Here is a 23,287-nt window from a genome sequence, read left to right as displayed (position 1 = left end):
CCCAATCTCCGGTGGGCGGGGAGACGATCCTCGCCGGAGAAGTGGGCCCTGCCACCATTTTACGTGGGCGGGCCAATTAAGGCCCGTCCAGCGTGACGTCCGGCAGGAAGCGCTATGTGCTCCCTGTGCGGGCGGTGGGGGGGGGATTCCCCAAAAGTGAGAGTGCGCTCTTTCACACATGAAAGAGCACACATCTCCCTGAGGCTAAGTGCTGCCTGAGGGAGATTGCTGACACTTGTAAAAAGATTAAAAATAGAAAAAAAAAAATTCCCTAACATGTCCTCCTCATGTGACAATGTCATGTGAGATGGGACATGTTCATAAATTACAGTAAAACCTTATTAAACTTTTTAGAACCCTGCATGAAACCTCATCCTGTCGGTGGATGAGGTTTCATGTTTTTTCTATTTGCCGCTGGGGCTCCTGGCCTGCCCGCCAACCTTAAGGTTGGACGGGCAGGTCCTTTAATTGTTTAAATGATCCTAACAATGGCCTCAATTGGCCATTGACAGGTCGGCGGGCCCGCAGCTGATTTTGCTGTGCCCCCGCCTTCCTGAAAATTTAAATGGAGCGGGATGACGTCGGGAGTTCCGCCTGATGTCGTCCCGCGTCATTTTATGCGTCGGCGAGCAGGCCACGCCCCCTGCTCGCCAACGGCAAAATTCTGCCCCATGTTTTGTGTTTTCCTTAGACATACATTCCACAAGTGTAGTAGTCCTGGTCACTCCCATATGTTTTCTGAACAATATGTCAGTATTACCCAATATCTAATCAGACGAAAATGTAACACAGGAGTGTAAGAATGGCAGCTCCTTGTGATCTGAATTCCATGATGTTGGGGTTAGGGGTTGTTGGCTGGAGAGGGGAAGAGCTTTGACTTCCACTTTAAACTGTTGCAGTCAGCTGATGCTGGGACGCCTGAACTATTTCTGGGTTTGGGTCTCATTTGATTGCATATCTGTTTTCCCACCGGAAATCGGACGGTGAACTGCTTAATGGCCCTGGTCACCCTGGCCGTTGGGCCTGGAATGAGACAAAAGATCCTTAATGTATCAGTTTCAGATAGAAGGTGACTTGTGACATTTTGTAACCTGGCTCATCTAGCTTTAATACATGTTGTTCAATATCTCTTGCCTTTGGCCATTTCCTTTTAAATCTCCACCAAATCACTTTGTTTTAACACACAACAATTAAACATAATTCAGTCTCAAAATCCTTTTTGTGCCAAAAAAAAATCAAAAACGCTTACATGATAATCTCTTTCACAAGCTGTTAAGCTAGCCAGGCGGAATCGTCTGAGATTTGCGCTAAGTGTGGTAACGGGCGGGTAAAACGACACTTTACGACTACTGCAGGAAAGATGTCCACAAAAGGCAAAAAGACTGCAGCTCCCAGGCTTAGTGACGCGTCACTGGAATCCTCTACCCCCGCTCTGGCTGCAGAATGGGTCGTGACTTGGGAGGCAGTGGCATTGATGATCAGTGCCAATGCTGCACAGAAGAGTTTGGCCATCCAATGCAGATGGAGGATGAATCACAGAATCTTAATGGCACAGAAGGAGGCAATTCGGCCCATCATGTCTGCACTGGATCTCCAAATGAGCATTATGACCTAGTGCCATTGCCTTGCCTTTTCCCTGTACCCTTGCACATTGTTTCTATTCGAATAATCTTGTCTAATCAACTTGTCTAATGCCCTCTTGAATGCTTCGATTGAACCTGCCTCCACCACACTTACAGTCAGTGCATCCCAGACCTGAACCACTCGTTGTGTGAATAAGTTTTTTCTCACATCACACTTGCTTCTTTTGCAAATCACTTTAAATCTGTGCCCTCTTGTTCTTGATCATTTTACGAGTGGGAACAGCTTATCCCTATCTGCTCTGTCCAGCCCCCTCATGATTTTGAACATCTTTATCAAATCTCCCCTCAGCCTTCTCCTCTCCAAGGAGAACAGTTCCAGCCTCTCCAATCTATCCTCATAGCTGAAGTTTCTCATCCGTGGAACCATTCTTGTAAACCTCTTCAGCACTCTCTCCAATGTGTTCACATCCTTCCTATAATATGGTGTCCAGAACTGTACACAATATTCCAGCTCAGGTGCAACGAGTGTCTTATAAATTCAGTATAATCGCCCTGCGCTTGTACTCTATGCCTCTATTAATAAAACCTAGAATACTATATTCTTTATTAACTGCTCTCTCCACCTGTCCTGTCATCTTCAATGACCTATACACATATAAACCCAAGTCTTTCTGTTCCTGACCCCCTTCAGAATTTCACCCCTTAGTTTATATTGTCTGTCCATGTTCTTCCTACCAAAATGAATCACCACACACTTCTCCACATTGAACTTCATCTGCCACCTATCTGCCCACTCCACCAACTTGTCTATGTCCTTTTGAAATTCCACACCGTCCTCCTCATAGTTCACAACACTCCCAAGCTTCATATCATCCACAAACTTTGCAATTGTCCCCTGCACACCAAGATCTAGATCATTAATATATATCAGGAAAAGCAATGGTCCCAATACCGACCCCTGGGGAACTCCAATACAAACCTTCCTCCAGACCGAAAACTATCCATTGACCATTACTCTCTATTTTTCAGCCAATTTTGTATCCACGTTTCTACTGCCCTTTTTACTCCATGAGTAATAACTTTTCTCACAAGTCAGTTGTGTGGCACTGCGTCATATGCATTTTCAAAGTCCATGTACACCACATCAACAGCATTATCCTCATCTAGCTTTTCTGTTACCTCTTCAAAAAACTCCAGCAAGTTAGTTAAACACGATTTCCCCTTTAGAAATCCATGCTGGCTCTTCCTTATCAACCCATATTTTTCCATGTGACTATTAATTCTATCCCGAATAATTGTTTCTAGATTCTTGCCCACCGCTGAATCTAAACTGCCAACCAGGGTATGGCAACTATCTCACCACTATAAACTCACACACTCACTGGCATCTCACTCACTGCCAGCTCAAGGGACACCACCACCCATTCTCACACACATACCCTCACATGTCCACCTGGCCTCATCTCCTCTGGAGACTGCCTCCTCCGGCATCACCATCTTGAGGCCACTTGCACAGATCAACATGTGCCCCCACACACACACACACACCCTGGGGTATCCTCCTTCCCCAGTACAGCTCTCGTCCTTCAGCCTCTTCCCTTGCCTGAGGCCACTTCTCCCTCTTCCCCAAGCAAGACCTAGCCCTGCAGCCATTGAAAAGCCATCCACATATGGGTGATCTGGCAGGTAGAGACCTGCCGGGAGCCCTCCTAAAAGTGATGTGGTGCTGTCTGTGAAGCCTGGCGCTGATGACTGCGAGTGCTGACCGAAGGCAAACAAACCTTGATGTTCCGAGCGAAGTGCAGCCCGTTGGTTGCGCGTCACTTATGTGCTGTTGTGAAACACATTGGCGTGTTTTCCCACCGATGTGGGTGGACGATCCAGCCGGGGGTGGGGGTGGGGAACGATTCCTGTGGGCAGGTCTAATAATGATATGCTGCTGTATTACAATGAGGTTCCCGGCGTCCGGTGACGGAGAACGTGGCCCACCATTGCCAGGCTGAGCAGACGATTGCAAACTTTTTTCACGCTGTCGTGAAACTGATCGCGCCATATTGTCCACTCATGCCACTGAACACGCCCGACGTCAGCAGGCACAGAAAATCCCGGCCACTGTTTACACAACTGGAGAGAAGGGACAATAAAACTTGTTTTTACATTCATCAAGCGTATATGTGATGGATCATTTTTCCCCTTTTGACACTTGGCATCAGACCAAACATTCTCTGATGAGTTTTAACAACAGGGCAGAAGGAAAGCAATATTTCCTTTGTATTCTGAAAACGACACACGTTGTCAAAGCTTTTTGTCTTGCACTCAACAGGACAACTATATGAGAAGAGAGTGCTGATTGGTTGGCAAGTGGACACTGATTGGTAGAGGCATTGCCATGGTGAACGTACCACTTAACTGATGACTGGCAGTTAACTGCCAAACTTTGTTTAAATTCAAACCAGACAGGTTGACTCTGATTGGGCAAGGCATTATCCTGGGGATTGAACTAGAGAAGGGCTGTGGTATATTTTGTTTAGTTGAAAAAGGCACAATGTGTGTACATGTTCTTTCTGTCTGCAAAGGACAGGGCCCTACACTTCTAGCACACGGAAGTGAGCCACACTGTGAGCCCGATTGACAATCATAAACTGGTTATCAGTGTAATTCTTAGCACACTCAGGGTTGTTTAGTAAATGTTGTCCAATCACAGAATCATGTCTTATGTTGGACACTAAGTTTTGAGTTTTGTAAGCATGGGCTGGTTGGGTACAGTCTGTACCTTGCCTGTTGCAAATGGTCAAAGTGACATGCTGTTTGATACAATCCACCAGTCTTTGGGATGTACGGTCTACATAGCTAGCATCACAATGGCACTGAAATTCATATACCACATTACTCATTTGTGTGATAGGCTGAGCATCTTTTGTGGCTTGATGCTTGACAGCAGCATCCTGTTAGTGGTGAATACCACTTGTGTTGCTATTGCATAAGTGTGAAGCGGCTAGTTTCACCCATTACTCAAATTTTTGAGATAGCTTACCTTTCCAAGGTAATCTGAGGTACACAACTAGCCCGTGCGTGCAGAAGTCAAAATTTAGTGTCCAACATTAGATGTGATTCCACGATTGGACAACATTTTCAGGACCGAAAGTGGCAGCTTCAGGCCCATTCATGAGTTTACGCAGTATACAGCATGAAATGATCTGATCAGGGTAGCCATTATCTCACAGGATGTCTTTGATGTGCTCTATTTCAGCATCAAGCTTGCACAGTGAGCAAATGGCTCGGGCCCTATTTACGAGGTTGCTATTAAGGCCGAACTTACAGTGCGTGGAACTGTAGGAATCCCAACGTGTATACTTCCTTTATACAATAGATTCTCAGAACAACAGACCTTCCCAGTGCAGTTTCTTCTGTAGACATGTTCAAGAGCTTGATGAATAAGATTGACAATTTATGAGGAAACTTTTCTTAGTTCACTATTTATAGCAAATATCATAATCCTCTAAAGAGGACATTTACAATTCCAATTCAAATAATGAACGCAGTAAACCTTTGAACTTATTAATTTCCACAGGTAGTACAATGGTTTGCTGAGCTGTTTGTAAGCTATTTTAACATAATTTATCCTTTGTTGCCTATTTCTTCAGGTTATGGAGTGAGTTATGTTGTCAAAGCCATTGGACTTGTGCCATTTTTATAGAGCACTAAGGTTGTGATGGGAAATACAAGGGATGCAAGGTCCATACAAAGACACATTTGACTGACTGATTGTGCTGCCTTTCTGGTTTATGTTTACAGACGTGGAAAAAATAATTTCACAAAAGCAGCACAAGCTGGGTGGCAAAACTCTGAAAGTGCAATTATACGAGAAAGATAAAGAAGATGAGAAGTACGAGCCTCGAACATTTCTTCTGAGGGGTTTTGATGTTGACTCGAGGTTAGAGCATATTTCACTGTACGTTGACAGCCTCAGCAATAACACACAGCATCATATTGAACCTTTGCAGGATGGTGAAACAGTAGCAGTCACTTTTGAAACTGATATAGGTTGGTATTCTTACATTTTGTTCTTTTCTAATTTTTCTTTAGGTAATAGTAATTCATTTATTTGCATGTTTGGGAAGGATGCCTGGATGATTGATATGTGGGACTGAATGAAATGGCTTTACTGATGCCTGTATTGAAGATTGTGATTAATGTGGCTATATGTAGTAATATAGAATTTTTCCTTATCTTGCTTTCTTAGATGCCAACTCCTTTCTGCAGAACTGTCGTCAGAAGCCATTTGAAAACCATTGTATCACTGCCCAGCGTCTGGCCAAGACAAATTCAGTGCAGATAGAAGGAATTCATCCCAATTGCAGTGATGAGTTCCTGGATTTGTACTTTTCAAATACCAAACGCAGCGGTGGTGGGGAAATCACAGAAATCATTGTTAAAAGGATTGCAATGACAGCTATTGTTCATTTTCAAGATCATGAGGGTATAGTATTTCATTTGTTTTCTGAAAATATTGTTGTAGTTCTAGTATTCAAACATGATTTTTTTTTCTTTTGCCTGTTGGCTACCTTTCCCAGCATATAGTTCTTAAGTTTAAGTTTCAAAAATATCCAGCGGTCTTGATTTTATCCTAATCTGCCCAATGCCAATGAATGGTTAAGATCAGGAAAATTGCTACTGCCCCTTTCCATTTCCATTTTAACTCTGGAATTGACGCAGATGTCCTGTGGCAAACCCACTATTGAAGCCTAATGGAATTGGCTTTAAAACTGGAAACTGGATTTAGTGGGGTACTCGCTTGCAGGCACTCAGGCCTTTACGACCTTTGTGCTATTGTGAGTAGTGCATTTCGAAGACAGTTCTGTGCTTGCTTTTTTCTGATGTTTTCTTCCTTCTTTTCCCTGTTTAAGCTCTCATTGCTTATCATGGGTGATGTTTCTACCTCTTTCCTTTGGATGGTTGAATAGTTTGAGAAAGAGAAGCAGCAAGAACCTGAGGCACCACAAGCAGTAGGTGAATCTGATAGAAGACAATAGGTGTTGGGGGGAACATGCTCATAAAAGGCCTTACCCAGTGCTCAGAATCAAGGGGCAAAGGGCCTACTTGTTTCTTATTACTGATGATCAGTGTATGAGAAGAATGTGCTTTGCCAGGCTATTGTTGTAGGACCCGTACTCTGCCAGTGGCTCCCAGTGTCACCAACACACAAATTCCAGATGGATACAATTGATACCAACAGCATTTCCCAGTATGAAATGTGCAGTTGTCTCTGGAAAATCACCAATGGCCTCTTTGCCAAAGCAAAGCTGTACATTGCCATCTCTGTGGATTCCATCAGCTGGAACTCAGCTAAGATTTTTTCCATTCAGAATGATATTAATGTTCAGGTCAGGTGGGCAAAACGTGGGAAATGGTATTCAATCCAAAGAACTGCGAGGTAATGCATTTGGGAAGGACAGCCAAGGCAATGGCATACACGATAAATGGTAGGAGATTAAGAAGCGGAGGTGAACAGAGGGACATTGGCATACATGTCCACAGATCCCTGAAGGTAGCAGTACAGGTACATAAGGTAGTTAGAGCATATGGGATACTTTTTTTTTTTGCTGAGGCTGAGGAGAGATTAATCTGAAGTGTGCAACATTATGAGAGGCCTAGATGGAGAGGTTAGGAAAGCCCTATTAAACAGGAAACAAAGAGTAGAAATAAATGGGTCTTTTTCTGAATGGCAGGCAGTGACTAGTGGGGTACCGCAGGGATCAGTGCTGGGACCCCAGTTATTCACAATATATATTAATGATTTAGATGAGTGAATTAAATATAATATCTCCAAATTTGCAGATGACACAAAGCTGGGCGGGAGGGTGAGCTGTGAGGAGGATGCAGAGATGTTTCAGTGTGATTTGGACAAGCTGAGTGAGTGGGCAAATGCATGGCAGATGCAGTATAATGTGGATAAATGTGAGGTTATCCATTTTGGTAGCAAAAACAGGAAGGCAGATTATTATCTGAATGGCTATAAATTGAGAGAGGGGAATGTGCAATGAGACCTGGGTGTCCTTGTATGCCAGTTGCTGAAGGTAAGCATGCAGGTGCAGCAGGCGGTAAAGAAGGCAAATGGTATGTTGGCCTTCATAGCGAGAGGATTCGAGTACAGGAACAGGGATGTCTTGCTGCAATTGTACAGGGCCTTGGTGAGACCACACCTGGAATATTGTGTGCAGTTTTGGTCTTCTTATCTGAGGAAGGATGTACTTGCTATAAAGGGAGTGCAGCGAAGGTTTACCAGACTGATTCCTGGGATGGTGGGACTGACATATGAAGAGAGATTGAGTCGATTAGGATTATATTTGCTGGAGTTCAGAAGAATGAGGGGGGATCTCATAGAAACCTATAAAATTCTAACAGGACTAGACAGGGTAGATGCAGGAAGGATGTTCCCGATGGTGGGGGAGTCCAGAACCAGGGGCCACATTTAGGATGGAAATGAGGAGGAATTTCTTCACCCAGAGAGTAGTGAGCCTGTGGAATTCGTCACCACAGAAAGTAGTTGAGACCAAAACATTGTATGTTTTCAAGAAGGAGTTAGATATAGCTCTTGGGGCGAAAGGGATCAAAGGGTATGGGGAGAAAGCGGGAGCAGGCTATTGAGTTGGATGATCAGCCATGATCATAATGAATGGCGGAGCAGGCTCGAAGGGCCGAATAGCCTACTCCTGCTCCTAGTTTCTATGTTTCTATGTTTCTATTTCCACCATCAGAGAGGTCAATAACCAGAGGGCATGATTTAAAGTAATTGATAGAAGGATTTTAGAGTTGGGGATGGGGGTCTAGGACTCACCGCTTGAAAGGTTTGTAGAGCAGAAATCTTCATTGTACTTGGATATGCATTTTGAAGTGACATAACCTAGAAGGCCAGATCAAGGGTTAGAAACTAGGATCATGCTGAATTGGTTCTTTTTCAGCTGCCATAAACATGGTGGACTGAATGGCCTCCGATTGTGTCATAAATGCCAGTGATTCTATAATGCCCAGAAAGGCATTCCTCAGGACTCCCTTCAATTATACAGAGACCAGGCCACCAGATAAGAAGGACCTGGCATGAAATGACTGGTTTTCTCTCTTAAAACATGACTGTTTTGCATCTGTAACAATGTGCAACATTCTGGAGTATGACACATGTGTTTACAAGGCTGGATAGATAATAGATACATCTAAAACAAAATAAAAACAGAATTACCTGGAAAAACTCAGCAAGTCTGGCAGCATCGGCGGAGAAGAAATCAGTCAACGTTTCGAGCCCTCATGGCCCTTCGGCAGAACTGAAGCATAGTTTCAACAAGGGAGAAATATAAATTGGTTTAAGGTGGGTGGGGGGGAAGAGACACATTGAGGGTGTGGTGTGAGCAGATAATCAAAAGATGTCAGAGACAAAAGGGTCAAAGAGGTGTTGAAGGTGGTGGTCTTTGTCTGAGAAAAGTGCTAATTAAGAATGCAAGACAGGATATTCAAAGTACAGCTCTAGTGGGGGTGGGGTGGAAAGACTAAAGGTTTTAGTTTTAGATTTAAAAATAATGGAAATAGGTGGGGAAAGAAGAATCTATATAAATTATTGAAAAAAAAGGCGGGTGGGGGGGGGAAAGAAACGGGGTGGGGATGGGGGGAGGGGGAGTTTAAGATCTAAAGTTGTTGAATTCAATATTCAGCCCAGAAGGCTGTAAAGTGCCTAGCCTTCTGGGCTGAATATTGAATTCAACAACTTTAGATCTTAAACTCCCCCTCCCCCCATCCCCACCCCGTTTCTTTCCCCCCCCCACCCGCCTTTTTTTTCAATAATTTATATAGATTCTTCTTTCCCCACCTATTTCCATTATTTTTAAATCTAAAACTAAAACCTTTAGTCTTTCCACCCCACCCCCACTAGAGCTGTACTTTGAATATCCTGTCTTGCATTCTTAATTAGCACTTTTCTCAGACAAAGGCCACCACCTTCAACACCTCTTTGACCCTTTTGTCTCTGACATCTTTTGATTATCTGCTCACACCACACCCTCAATGTGTCTCTTCCCCCCCACCCACCTTAAACCAATTTATATTTCTCCCTTGTTGAAACTATGCTTCAGTTCTGCCGAAGGGCCATGAGGGCTCGAAACGTTGACTGATTTCTTCTCCGCCGATGCTGCCAGACTTGCTGAGTTTTTCCAGGTAATTCTGTTTTTATTTTGTTTTGGATTTCCAGCATCCGCAGTAGCTTTTAGCTTTTTGTTTTTATAATAGATACATCTATTTCTCCTCAGTAAAACTGTTTGGCTTCTTCCAATTGTGTTTTTGCAGTGGTAAGAAGAGTTACTGAAAGGAAACATTCCTTAAATGGTCTTCAGCTGACAGTTAGTCGTTATTACCATGATCTGCAATTATCTTTGTATGGAAATAATGGTCCAAAAATCAAACAGCCTGAACAGTGTGATATTTGCGTCAATCCCACACTTCTAAGCTATATCAAGAAGACTCATCTCTATAAACAAGAGTTAGAAGAAATTGCAAAGGATGTGTATTGTCACATTGCCTTTACAGACTCTCCAATGTCAAAGCAAATTATTCTGAAGCCTTCTTTTGATGCAGATATATTGTTGTGCTATAAAATTGCTAAGGACTGGAAGAAGCACGCTGAAGTGGCAATTTGGAAATTCATCAACAAGTTTGACTTCAGAGACTTTCCAACTGATAAAGATTTGTGGGAAAAAGTCAAGAACAAAAGCAAAGGATTGAAAGCACCTGGCTTTGATGTTCTTTACTGTTTTACAGAAAACAAGATTGTCGTCGTTGGGGAACAAGATAAAGTTTTGGGCACTTCCAGGAAGCTACAAGAAATATTGGAAAAGGCAAGAAGAGAATTGGAAGTTGAAAGGAATACTGTTGAAGAGCAAATTTTATTGGAAAGTCTTGAAGAGTTGGAATTTGTGCAAAGCCACGTCAAATATACTGTACCCTCTGTGAAAATATCCACCAGCACAACTCCCCCAGCATTAAAACTGACAGGATTGAAGGAGGAAGTTGGCCAAGTTCACAAGGTCATCAGCCAGTTTCAGTCCCAGTTAGAAAGGAAGCCTCTCAATCAGTCCTCACACCTGATAGATTTTATCAAATCGTTAGACCTCAAGAAATTTGTGCAAACTCACTTCATTCAAAAAGGCATCCAGGCCACATTGCTGCATAAACAGTCTGTTGAGCTCTTGGCTGTCAAGGCAGATGTAAAGAAAGGAGAAGATAAAATAAAGCAACTTTTCCAGGAAGTAAGGATTGACTTCACCCCACAGCAAATCAATGTCGCCAAAGCTGACAAATGGAAAAGGTTCCTTGATGACTTGAAGTCCGACTTGAAGTCAAAAGATGTGGGCTGCACAATCATAGAGGAGAAAAATCAAGCTGCCGTAATAATCGTAGGATATTCAGATGTTGTTTCTGATGTTGAAAAAATGATAAATAGTTACCTGGACAATAAGCAGGTGATTGTGCAACATATTCCTGCCTCATTGATGCAGGTGGACTATATGGAAAGTTCCTCGAGTCTCACAGAACTGCCTGAAATCCAAGACAAAGGCATCCTAGTATCATATATCAGAACGGCTTCTCCAGGTTTGAAAGTATCTGGTGCAGCAGAGCATTTAAAGGAGGCAGTTTCTGCTATTGAAGATAAGTTGTCACTGATTCAGTCAGTAACCTGCACTTACAACAAACCAGGAGAGGCCAGAGCCCTGTCTGAAAACAAGGACGTCCTGGAAGTCAAGGCTAAAAGCCATGGGTGTATGTTGTTAATTCAAACTGAGGAAGAAGGTCAGGGTTCACTGAGCCGCCCACAACTTGTAAGTGTACACAACCTATCAAATCACTTCAATTTATCAATCTGGAAAACCATTATGCTAGACTGAAAATCAGATTATTTTTTGGTGCTGAGTAAATAATTGTCAAGACTTAGACACCAAGGCCCCGATATTTACAGGAAGCCAGGAAAATGAAGAAAATATTTAAAGACAAGACCTCATTAACATTTTACAACTCTGTTGCCCACCTGACAGTGAGCCAAATGAACAGCCTGGCTGGAGGGTGGAAGGAAGTACAAGCACAGGAGGCCCCAGCCAGTTACCCTTGGGGATAGTCAGCAACTGGGGCGGAGGGAGAGCGTATGCTAGTTATTGGGACTGGAGAAGACCAATGGCTCCCTTGAGGGACCAGGGAAGAACTTCTGCTCCTCCTGGCCCACAAGCAATGCTGAGAAAGGGCTTACAGTGAAGTTGACAGTTCCTGCCTCTCGTTCACTGCTGGGCCTCTAAACTCGGTGGAAACCTGTGCAACAGTGAATGTTAAATCAGGATCCCAATTGCACCGTGGGACCCTGATTTAAATATGTTAATTTGGTGTCCTGTCTCTCCATTATAAAAAAAGCAGCTGGTTAGGGTCACATTCCTTGTATTTAACTCATTAACACCTCACCCTCACCACAACCCCACCCCCACCATCACCAATCCTTTCCTGTCTGTCATTGTGGAGATGGTTTAAAATCGAGTCTTGTGATCACAAAGATGATTTCAATTATTGGAGGCCACTATATTCAGTACAAGATTGAGGAAGTTAAAAAGCAAATGGGGATCCAAGCACCAGGGCAGGTGCTCTGCATCTCTGCAAGAAAGTTGCCCTTTGAAGTAACTGGCCAAGAAATTTGAAGTGCCCGTTATTCTAGTGATCAATGGCCACCAATATAGCAGGCAAAAACGTACACTCATTACAAGTCCGACGTGTGCCGCCTGCAATATTGCTGTTGGAAAAAAGAATGGCATCCAGACCCCACACGTAAAAGAGGTGTTAGAGCCTTTGCGTATTCAAATAAGGTATCTGATGCCTGCTTGAAAATTCCTCTGCAATTTTGGGTTATCTTGAACACTTTTTCACTTTTGTGGCTTACTTCCAAAGTTTTGCTGTGGTGTGAGATTTTTCATTTTCTGTCTTGGTCGGATTGCCAGGTTAAATTTGAATTACGGGTGCGTTTTGCGTCATGAGTCGAATGCCCATTAGAAATTGGAATAAGATTGTCCAGGCTCACTTCACATGGAACCTTCACTATCAATAGAATAAAAACACTTTCTTCCCATCAACTTGAGCTGGATTTAAACCCAGAAGGCAGTGTGCTGGCTCACTGTGCAAATATTTTACCAAGGAGGGTTATATTGCTACTCTGGGAACCCAGAGGCCTAGACTATTTGAATCAATTAAAAAATATTTGGATGATAAATAAACGTTGGCCTTACCAGTGACACTCTCATCCTGAGCATGATTTTTTTTTTTAAAAAAGGAAAATGAGATGACAATGAAGTCAATGATAGCAGTAAACCCTGTTTTATTGAGCCAAAGTTGGTCTTTGTGAGTTAGAATTAGCAAGAGGCTATCTGGGAAGGTGGAAGTGCAGGGTGTGGACTAGAGGGTTAGACACCAGATTCAGGCTGTCATCAGACGAAAGGGAGGCTGGCTGTGGAATAGAAGAGTGTGGATTGGCTTTTAATGCATTGGTGAATAGTACTACAGAGCACTAATAGTGCTACCCATGAACCATTCAAATCGCTACAAGAATAATATGGTTCCCATTAGGCAATTAGATCAATAGGAGCAGAATGAAAGAGCCAAGCAGAGAAGCGACTCAATATATTTTATATAAACAATGGATATGCAGAATTTGTTGAACAATTTGCAGGAGAAAGCATTGTCGGTAACAAATTCACACTTTTTTATAAACATTTTTTCTTTTGCAAACCAGTTAATTGAAGATAAACAAAGCTTCATGTCACCAATGTCTTTTCCTCAAGGTAAGAAAAAAATGTAGACATACATGCTTAATTTATGCACCTTACAGAGTGCGATGATAGGATTTGCGTGACCCTCCTAGATCTATTTTCTAAACTATTGGGTATGTTAGTGCCTGCTCCCACACAGCATGTCAACTGAATGTTGCTCACTACTTTTCCAGTCGCTCACTGGGCTAGATTTTCTCTCGAGTTATGCTGCTCAGCTTCAATTGCGGACTAGCGTACAGCAATCCAGGGCTCTTGATTTTATTTTCAGTAAATTATGGTAACTGACTCATGCCTTAATTTTAATGATGGTAGTAAGATCCCTTTGAACAAGATATGCAGAGTGTATAATTCTATGATCTTTGTCTCAAGGTCCTTCAGACAGAAGGAGACCAAATCATGTACCTTCCCTGCCAACCACCCCCCCCCCCCCCCCGCCCCCACCCCAGTCACCGGCAGCTAGGCATCCTTTGCAGGCCTAGGATGAGCAGGAGTGCTCCTCTGGGTTCCGTAAGGAATGTTTAGATCTTCCCTGACCCAGGCTCACCCCAACTCCCACCACCACTGCCTCCCCCCCAACCCGCGCCACATTGCAAGTTCCAATCAGAAAGTAAATCAAGTGTGCTGTATAACGGACTGTCAATTCATCATCAACCATTTACACCCATCACCGAAAGTTAAAATTACCACATCCTGCAAATTTTAGCCTTGTATCTTTAGCTGTTTGTTTCTATTGTTAGTTATTACCATCCTAAGTACTTGGCACGATCCATTGACAATCACACCTGCAATTTGAAGCCAATCTAAGCCCATGTTGAAAATACATTACTATCCTTTTGAATTGCTCATGTAATTACAGCATTGATTTAACAAAATGTAATGTGACAGGAGTTGTTAAAACTTGTTATAGCATGGATTATAAATGTGTATAAATGGTATTTTAAGGCATGATTTTGATTTTAAAAATCACAAATGTGAAATGCTTCACAACAGTATAAGCCACTGTTGAATATTATGGGCAGAATTTTACGACAGCGGGATTTTACGTTGAAGTCAATGGGGTTTATAATATCTCGCCGCATTTTATGGCCCCGTCCCCGCCGAAACAGGGCCGTAAAATTCTGCCCTATGAATATTCTGAGCGCTCAAAAGACTAAGTAAGTAAATGCACCTCCTTTTGAGGCACTGAGCAACACAGACACACAAGATTCCAGGATCAACCTCCAAGTGGCATTAAAAGCCAGTAGATATCAGAGGATTTGTCGAATTTTAGTCCATTCATTTCTCTAGTATTATTTCTTTACTAATGCCAATATCCTGAAGTCCCTCATTTTTACTATACCATTTGTTTAATGTCTCTGTCATTTCCTTACTTCTCTTTATAACTTCTCCTGTCTCAGCTCTTAAGGGACCCACATTTACTCTTCTATTTTGCATACCTGTAGATGCTTTTACAATCCGTTTTTTAATGTCTCGAGCTAGTTTACTCATATTCTAGCTTCCCTTTCTTTATCAGTTTCTTTCTCATCCTTTGCTGAATTTTAAAATCCTCCCAATCCTCGGGCTTTCTATTCTTTTTAACAACATTACAAGTCTCTTCCTTTAATCTAATATTATCTTTAACACATCTTGTTAGCCTTTGTTGAACCACTTCTTCGTGGGCTTTTTATTCCTCAAAGGAATGTATAATATAAATTATGATTTTTAAAATACTTTCCATTGACTGTCTACCATAGTATCTTTTAATCTGGTTTCTAATTTACTTTATACCAATTTCTCCCTCATACCTATGTAGTTGCTTTGTTCAAATTTAAGAACCCAGCTTTGGACTTTACCAAATCAATCTCAAACTTAGTATGAAATTCTATCACATTAGACCACTCTTCCCCAGAGGCGCCTTTACTAAGGTTATTGATTAACCTTGTCTCATTTCACATATCACAGACAGCCTATTCCCTAGTTGGTTTCTTGCCATATAGATTGAGAAAACTGCCTTGAATCTATTCCATGAACCTGTCTTCCACACTATTACTGCAAATTTGGTTTGAAGATTTAAGTCCTCTGTGATTACTCTATTACCCTTGTCACATCCCATGCATCTCTAATTTCCTGATACATACGCTACCTGACACTACAACTGCTGTTAGAGGGCCTGTAACCTTCTTTCATTTTTTTTAGCCCCTTGTTGTTTTTAGCTCTGCTCAGACTGATTCTGCATCTTGATTTTCTGAACTAAAATCCTTTCCTCCTGTCGTCTTTATCCCATCATTTATTGTCAGGTCGACACCTCTTTTTTCATTTTGTCTATCTCTCCTAAATGTCAAGTATCCTGAAATATTTAATTCCCAACCTTGGTCACTCTGCAACCACACCTTAGGAATGGCTGTTAGACCAAACCAGTTTAATTCTATCGTTGCTATTAATTCATTGATTTTATTGTAAATGCTTCAAAAATTCAAATATAGTGCCTGTAGCTTTAATATTTTTCCTTGATGTCATCCTAGCCGCTAATACTCCATTACTTTTGTTAAGCCTTCTTAACCCATGCTACTTATTTATAAACCAAATTGCTACCCTGTTCTATATCATTTTTCTTATCGCTTTTCAATGTACTTTTTCCTGAATCCTCCCGCCCCCCACCCTTAATTAGTTTAAAGCCCTATACTCTGCTCTAGTTATTCAATGTGTTTTTTAATATATATATGCATATGTGTGTGGCTCACAGCAAAACCTCCTTTGTATATTTTTACAAATATTTTACTGAATCATCTGTCTCATCAATGACTCATGCCCTAATCAGTAGGACAGGAACGTTATAGATCAGTCCCTAAATACAGTTTTCACAAGGTTATCATAAACTATATTGAGTTTAGCAAGAAATAAAAGTATGCAACAGTTCTGAATCCAAGTTCCTTGTCCCAACTGCGGCATAACGTTGAAGAACATAACAGCATAAGAAAGAGAAGCAGGAGTAGGCAATTTGGACTCTCGAGCTTTCTCCGCCAGTCAATAAGAACATGGCTGATCTGATTGTGGCCTTAATGCCACCTCCCTGCTTGTCCCCCATAACCATTAATTCCCTGTTGATCAAAAATCTATCTAACAGCCTTGAATATATTCACTGACCCAGCCTCCATTGCTTTCTGTGACGAGAATTCCAAAGACTAACAACCCTGTGAGAGAAGAAATTTCTCCTCATTTCAGTCTCAAATGGGTGACTCCTTGTTTTTGAACCGTGCCTCCTCATTCTAGATTTCCCGCATGAGGGGAAACACCCTCTCAGCATCTATCCTGTCAAGCTCCCTCAGAATCTTATATGTTTCAGTAAGATCATCTCTTATTCTTCTGAACTCCACTGAGTATAGGCCCAACCTGCTCAACGTTTCCTCATAAGACAACCCCTTTATCCCAGGAATCAGCCTAGTGAACCTTCTCTGAACCGCTTCCAATACATGTATATCCTTCTTAAGTAAGGAGACCAAGACTGTACACAGTGCTCTAGTGTGGTCTCATCAATGCCCTGTACAATTGCAGCAAGACTTCCCTACTTTTATGCTTCATCCCCTTTGCATTAAAGGCCAGCACTCCATTTACCTTCCTAATTACTTGCTGCACCTGCAAGCTAACATTTTTGTGACTTATGTACAAGGACACCCAGATCCCTCTGTACCACAGCATTCTACAGTCTATCTCCATTTAAATAATATTCTGCTTTCCTGTTCTTCTTGTCAAAGTGGACAACCTCACAGTTTCCCACATTATACTCCATCTGCCAAATTTCTGCCTACTCACTTAACATATCAATTCTTTTTGTATAGTCCTTACAACTTATTTCCTGCCTATCTTCATATCATCGGCAAATTTGGCTACAATACAGTCGGTCTCTTCGTCCATTAATATAGATCGTAAGTATTCTGTGCATTCCATTTTTGGATCCACCTTTTACAAATTGTCATGTAGACACAGGAAGTGAATTCATTACTGTAGCCTGCCCCTCTAGATGCATGACATCATTTTGAAAGTTACACAAATATTGGATTAACTAAGGGTGATCGTATCCTTCCCCCATGAATTGACTGTATTTGTGATGCAATGAACTGACTGTATTTATGATGCTAAGTGAGAACATATTATTTTGTTATCCTCTAGCTCAAAGGAGAGGTTTGTTGCCTACACAGCTGACAATCCATAACGTTGTTGTGGAGGTGAAGCAAGGAGACATAACCCAGGAACGCGTGGATGCAATAGTGAATTCCACAAATACAACACTGGACCTCAATTCTGGTAGGACAATTTGTGTTTGTATTTAACCCCTTAGACCCTGAAATTTCATTTGGTAATGTTACGATATGGCAGGTAGTATTTGCCAGGCTGAATAAATCCACAAGGGAAACTTGGCCATGCTATCACAACAATTTTGCAATTTGTATTTATTATGAGAAGGCTTGTGCACTGAGGTCAGAAGGAATGAGTCCACTACCACCTTTAGAGATTTTAAAGATTAAATTAAAAGTTATTAACAAAAGAAAAGAAAACTTAAACACACAAGACTACAGTTGCACAGTCACATTTAGTTTTATAACAGTTCTCACAAGATTTCTATTTAACTGAACTCTCAACTACACACCCCTTTCAGGCAACACTCCAAGTAGATTCTTAATCTATAAAACATCCAGCAATATTACTACAAGCACCCACTGTTGCTATAAGGGAGGTATTTCACAGCTTCTTTCTCCCTCTCACTTGACAATGGAACTCCAAAGGCTTTTTTAAAAAAGCCTTCATTACTGGAACAACAGACTTCTCCAGGGTGGAGGCTAGAGGCTTTTCCCACAAGTCTGTTTCGTACAATGTCCCTCTCACATGGCCACACCCCACCCAGCTTTTCATCTTTCTTTAAATATATTTCTCCCTTTTTATCCGTCAATCCCACTGTTTCACCCTAACTTTGGAAGTTACTTTTCCCAGAATAGAAAACTCTTTTATGTTGTCATTATGGCTAGTTCTTTCGGGAAAAATAAACTTAATAACTTTGACTTAATTACCTTGCCAGTTGTAAACATCTTTTCATGTCCCTTTGAAAATCAAACAACCTCTCAACTTATCTAAAAATACACATTCCATTCACACTGAATCTGCTGAAACTTCACCCTGGCTTACCCATCTCCATTTCAAATGCATGTTTTACACTTAATCCCTTTTGATGATTCAAACCTTGCAGTCTGACTGTCTGCAGTTTAATTAAATCACACACACACACACACACACACACACAGAGTCCAAATAAGCCTGCTTTAAGGTATCCCACAGTGATATTAGGAAAAAAATTATCTTTCCTTTACAGTAAAATATTTAAACATTTGAATGGAAGATTCAGGCCAAAAAGTGCAATTGCATAGCATCGGTGCTGGTACTATGGATAAAAACAAAAAACTACTGCGGATGCTGGAAATCCAAAACAAAAACAGAATTACCTGGAAAAACTCAGCAGGTCTGGCAGCATCGGCGGAGAAGAAAAGAGTTGACGTTTCGAGTCCTCATGACCCTTCAGCATAACTGAGTAAAGTCGGGAGCGGGGTGAAATATAAGCTGGTTTAAGGTGGTGGAGGGATGGGTGGGGGGAGAGAAGTTGGGGGGGTGGTTGTAGGGACAAGCAAGCAGTGATAAGAGCAGATAATCAAAAGATGTCACAAAGGAACAAAGACGTGTAAAAAGTGGTGATATTATCTAAGAGAATGTGCTAATTAAGAATGGATGGCAGGACACTCAAGGTACAGCTCTAGTGGGGGTGGGGTGGAAAGACTGACAGGGCATTACAGTTATAGATTTAAAAATAATGGAAATAGGTGGGAAAAGAAAAATCTATATAAATTATTGGAAAAAACAAAAGGGAGGGGGAAGAAACGGAAAGGGGGTGGGGATGGGGGAGGGAGTTCAAGATCTAAAGTTGTTGAATTCAATATTCAGTCCGGAAGGCTGTAAAGTGCCTAGTCGGAAGATGAGGTGCTGTTCCTCCAGTTTGCGTTGGGCTTCACTGGAACAATGCAGCAAGCCAAGGACAGACATGTGGGCAAGAGAGCAGGGTGGAGTGTTAAAATGGCAAGCGACAAGGAGGTTTGGGTCTTTCTTGCGGACAGACCGCAGGTGTTCTGCAAAGCGGTCGCCCAGTTTGCGTTTGGTCTCTCCAATGTAGAGGAGACCGCATTGGGAGCAACGAAAGCAGTAGACTAAGTTAGGGGAAATGCAAGTGAAATGCTGCTTCACTTGAAAGGAGTGTTTGGGCCCTTGGATGGTGAGGAGAGAGGAAGTGAAAGGGCAGGTGTTGCATCTTCTGCGTGGGCATGGGGAGGTGCCATAGGTGGGGGTTGAGGAGTAGGGGGTGATGGAGGAGTGGACCAGGGTATCCCGGAGGGAACGATCCCTACGGAATGCCGCCGGGGCGGGGTGAAGGGAAGATGTGTTTGGTGGTGGCATCATGCTGGAGTTGGCGGAAATGGTGGAGGATGATCCTTTGAATGCGGAGGCTGGTGGGGTGATAAGTGAGGACAAGGGGGACCCTATCATGTTTCTGTGAGGGAGGAGAAGGCGTGAGGGCGGATGCGCGGGAGATGGGCCGGACACGGTTGAGGGCCCTGTCAACGACCGTGGGTGGAAAACCTCGGTTAAGAAAGAAGGAGGACATGTCAGAGGAACTGTTTTTGAAGGTAGCATCATCAGTACAGATGCGACGGAGGCGAAGGAACTGAGAGAATGGGATGGAGTCCTTACAGGAGGCGGGGTGTGAGGAGCTGTATTCGAGGTAGCTGTGGGAGTCGGTAGGCTTGTAATGGATATTGGTGGACAGTCTATCACCAGAAATTGAGACAGAGAGGTCAAGGAAGGGAAGGGAAGTGTCAGAGATGGACCATGTGAAAATGATGGAGGGGTGGAGATTGGAAGCAAAATTAATAAATTTTTCCAGGTCCCGACAAGAGCATGAAGCAGCACCGAAGTAATCATTGATGTACCGGAGAAAGAGTTGTGGGAGGGGGCCGGAGTAGGACTGGAACAAGGAATGTTCCACATACCCCATAAAGAGGCAGGCATAGCTGGGGATTTCACCCCTCTCCTAACTTTACTCAGTTCTGCTGAAGGGTCATGAGGACTCGAAACGTCAACTCTTTTCTTCTCCGCCGATGCTGCCAGACCTGCTGAGTTTTTCCAGATAATTCTGGTACTATGGAAGCTGGACTTGCCAGAAATTGGCAGGCGCACCACTTCTGCCCATTTTCAGTGTGATCAGTGCAACACACCATGATGGTAAAGGTGCTTGTGTGGGTATGTCAGAAGTTTTCACAGTTGTGCAGATTGTGACGTCAAATAGTCTGTCAGGTAAACTTGATGCATTTTCTTCCAGTTTGGACCACACAAGTCAAGTTAACACCATGCACTAAACACTCCCAGCTGAACATGCATTCAGCTGCATGGGGGACCCCCACTAATGTCATTTAAAGGGCCAGTCATCCAATTTGCAAATGAGGTGCCGTTGACTTAATTTGACTCTTGCAAAGTTTGTGGAAGTAGTTTAGTGTATTCTTAGAAGAACTTTGGTGATTAGGATTTTAAAGACAGAGTTACTGCTTGTTCACAGGGACGCTGGAGGACTTTTCTTCCATGTCACTAGAAATCCTGCTAGAATTATGGGGGCTATAGTTGCAGCCCCTCTGGGCCTGCAACAGGACAGGGACATGGAGCATAGGCTGCAGAGAGGGAAATTTATGCAAAGAGGGAGAGGGAGGAAGGCTCTTAACTGAAGATTCCAGACATCAAGGGTTTTCAGGGAGCACTTCCTCCATCTCCATCTCAGCCAGGGGCAATGTTTGTGGAATCCATGATTCAGCAAGGAGGTGGTCCCAATTCCACTTGGCCAAAATCTTACAGTAAAAGCCACCAATAGAAAACCTTTTCAAATTAACCTTATCCAACAACATATCCAACAATACATACAAAGCTGAACAATCCATACGAACATACGAATTAGGAGCAGGAGTAGGCCACTTGGCCCCTCAAGCCTGCGACGCCATTCAATAAGATCATGGCTAATCTGATTGTACACTCAATTCCACGTCCCCGCCTACCCCCAATAACCTTTCACCCCCTTGCTTATCAAGAATCTATCTACCTCTGCCTTAAAAATATTCAAAGACTCTGCTTCCACTGCCTTTTGAGGAAGACAATACCAAAGACTCTCAACCATCTGAGAGAAAAAAAATTCTCCTTATCTTTGACTTAAATGAGTGACACCTTATTTTTAAAGAGTGACCGCTAGTTCTAGATTCTCCCACAAAAGGAAGCACCCTTTCCACATCCACCCTGTCAAGATCTGTCAGGAGCTTACAGGCTTCAGTTAAGTCATCTCTTACTCTTCTAAACTCCAGTGGATACAAGCCAGGCTGTCCAACTTCTCCTCATAAGACAATCTGCCCATTCCAGGTATTAGTCTAGCAAATCTCCTCTGAACTGCTTCCAATGCATTTACTTCCTTCTACAAATAAGCCGACCAAAACTGTACAGAGTACTTCAGATGTGTTGTCACCAATACCCTGTCTAACTGAAGCATAACCTCTCTACATTTATAATCAATTCCCCTCACAATAAACAATAACATTCTATTAGCTTTCCTAATTACTTGCTGTACCTGCATACTAGACTTCTGTTATTCATGAATTAGGACGCCCAGATCCTCTGTATCTCAGAGCCCTGCAATCACTCACCATTTAGATAATATGCTTCTTTTTTATTCTTCCTGTCAAAATGGACAATTTCACATTTTCCCCACGTTATACTCCATTTGCCAGATCTTTGCCCACTCACTTAACATATCTATATCCCTCTGTTGGATTCTTGGTCACCTACCCAGCAGTGAGTCTCTTGTTTCTTTCATATTCTTTAATGGAGACTTTACCTCAAGGAGCCCTTGAAAACTAAGGCCAGCCTCAAAGAGAACCCTTGAAAAAAAGCTTATTTTGATCCCTGGTATGTGGAAGTAGCAAATGGCGGGTGTGAGGCTTGCAGCATTGGAAGGAGTGTGAGGGTGAGGTGGAGTATCTGAAAGTTAGGCCTGAGTCTCAAGTGCTAGAAGTTGCTGATGGATGAGTGATGGGGGTGTAGTGCATTGAGTAGAGTGATTGTTTGGTGGTGCTCTGGGTAGGAGATGCATTCAGTGACCTCAACCACCAAGTCATTGAACTGCTTATGGCACTGATACCATTCCCTTCTCAGAGTTTGCTTTCAGAGCCTCCTGGTCTCCTGCGGAAACATGCTTCTCTCCTCCTTGCGTCTCCTGTACTAAAGCCTCCAGTGCCACATTGGAAAACTGGAGCCCTCTCTCTTCCCTGTTGCTCCATTTGGGGTGCTTTGCCTAGGAAGCCAATTATTGCAGCTCCCTTTGAGTAGCCTTCTAGCCAAGCACGATGCTGGGCCTGCTGTACAGTGTGAAGGCAGTCAGCAGTGCATTTGGTGATGGGCTACGTACTGAAATAATTCTAATCGTGAAGTTTGCATGCTGCCCACCGCCACAGGGTTGTGCACGGGTAGGTGCAAATCATGGCCTCCAGGGCCTGAAAACAGGAGCAATCCCAATTTTAGCCCTCAATCCTGGTGAATCTGGTGAATTTTGTCAGCTGTCAGTATCGTCAGTTCAGGAATATCAAAACTTGCCTTAATCTTCTGAAGGAGATTAAACAGAATTGAAAGGAAAGTGAATGGCAGCTTGCAACTTCTGCTTTGAAGGTTGACTGTAGTGAGGTGGGGATGAGAGGGTTCTAATTTGAACGTATGGGAGTTTTTTTTTTAATGCCCCTGATATTTGAAATACAATTACCTGTT

The 23,287-nt window shown here is 42.7% G+C and overlaps 1 protein-coding gene across 1 annotated transcript in view; it reads left to right on the top strand.

Annotated features, from left to right (window-relative positions):
• Positions 1-23,287, top strand: part of LOC144686814 (protein mono-ADP-ribosyltransferase PARP14-like) — a 65,600-nt gene that overhangs the window by 7,842 nt on the left and 34,471 nt on the right. Inside the window, exons 5-9 of the mRNA XM_078552556.1 lie at positions 5,379-5,627; positions 5,827-6,063; positions 9,915-11,443; positions 13,387-13,435; positions 17,570-17,704. Of these exons, the coding sequence (XP_078408682.1) occupies positions 5,379-5,627; positions 5,827-6,063; positions 9,915-11,443; positions 13,387-13,435; positions 17,570-17,704 (2,199 nt within the window). The remainder of the gene's footprint in view (positions 1-5,378; positions 5,628-5,826; positions 6,064-9,914; positions 11,444-13,386; positions 13,436-17,569; positions 17,705-23,287) is intronic.

Source organism: Cetorhinus maximus, chromosome 11 (assembly GCF_964194155.1).
Source record: "Cetorhinus maximus chromosome 11, sCetMax3.hap1.1, whole genome shotgun sequence".
NCBI classification, from domain to species: domain Eukaryota; kingdom Metazoa; phylum Chordata; class Chondrichthyes; order Lamniformes; family Cetorhinidae; genus Cetorhinus; species Cetorhinus maximus.
This window is presented reverse-complemented; position numbering and strand designations above follow the sequence as displayed.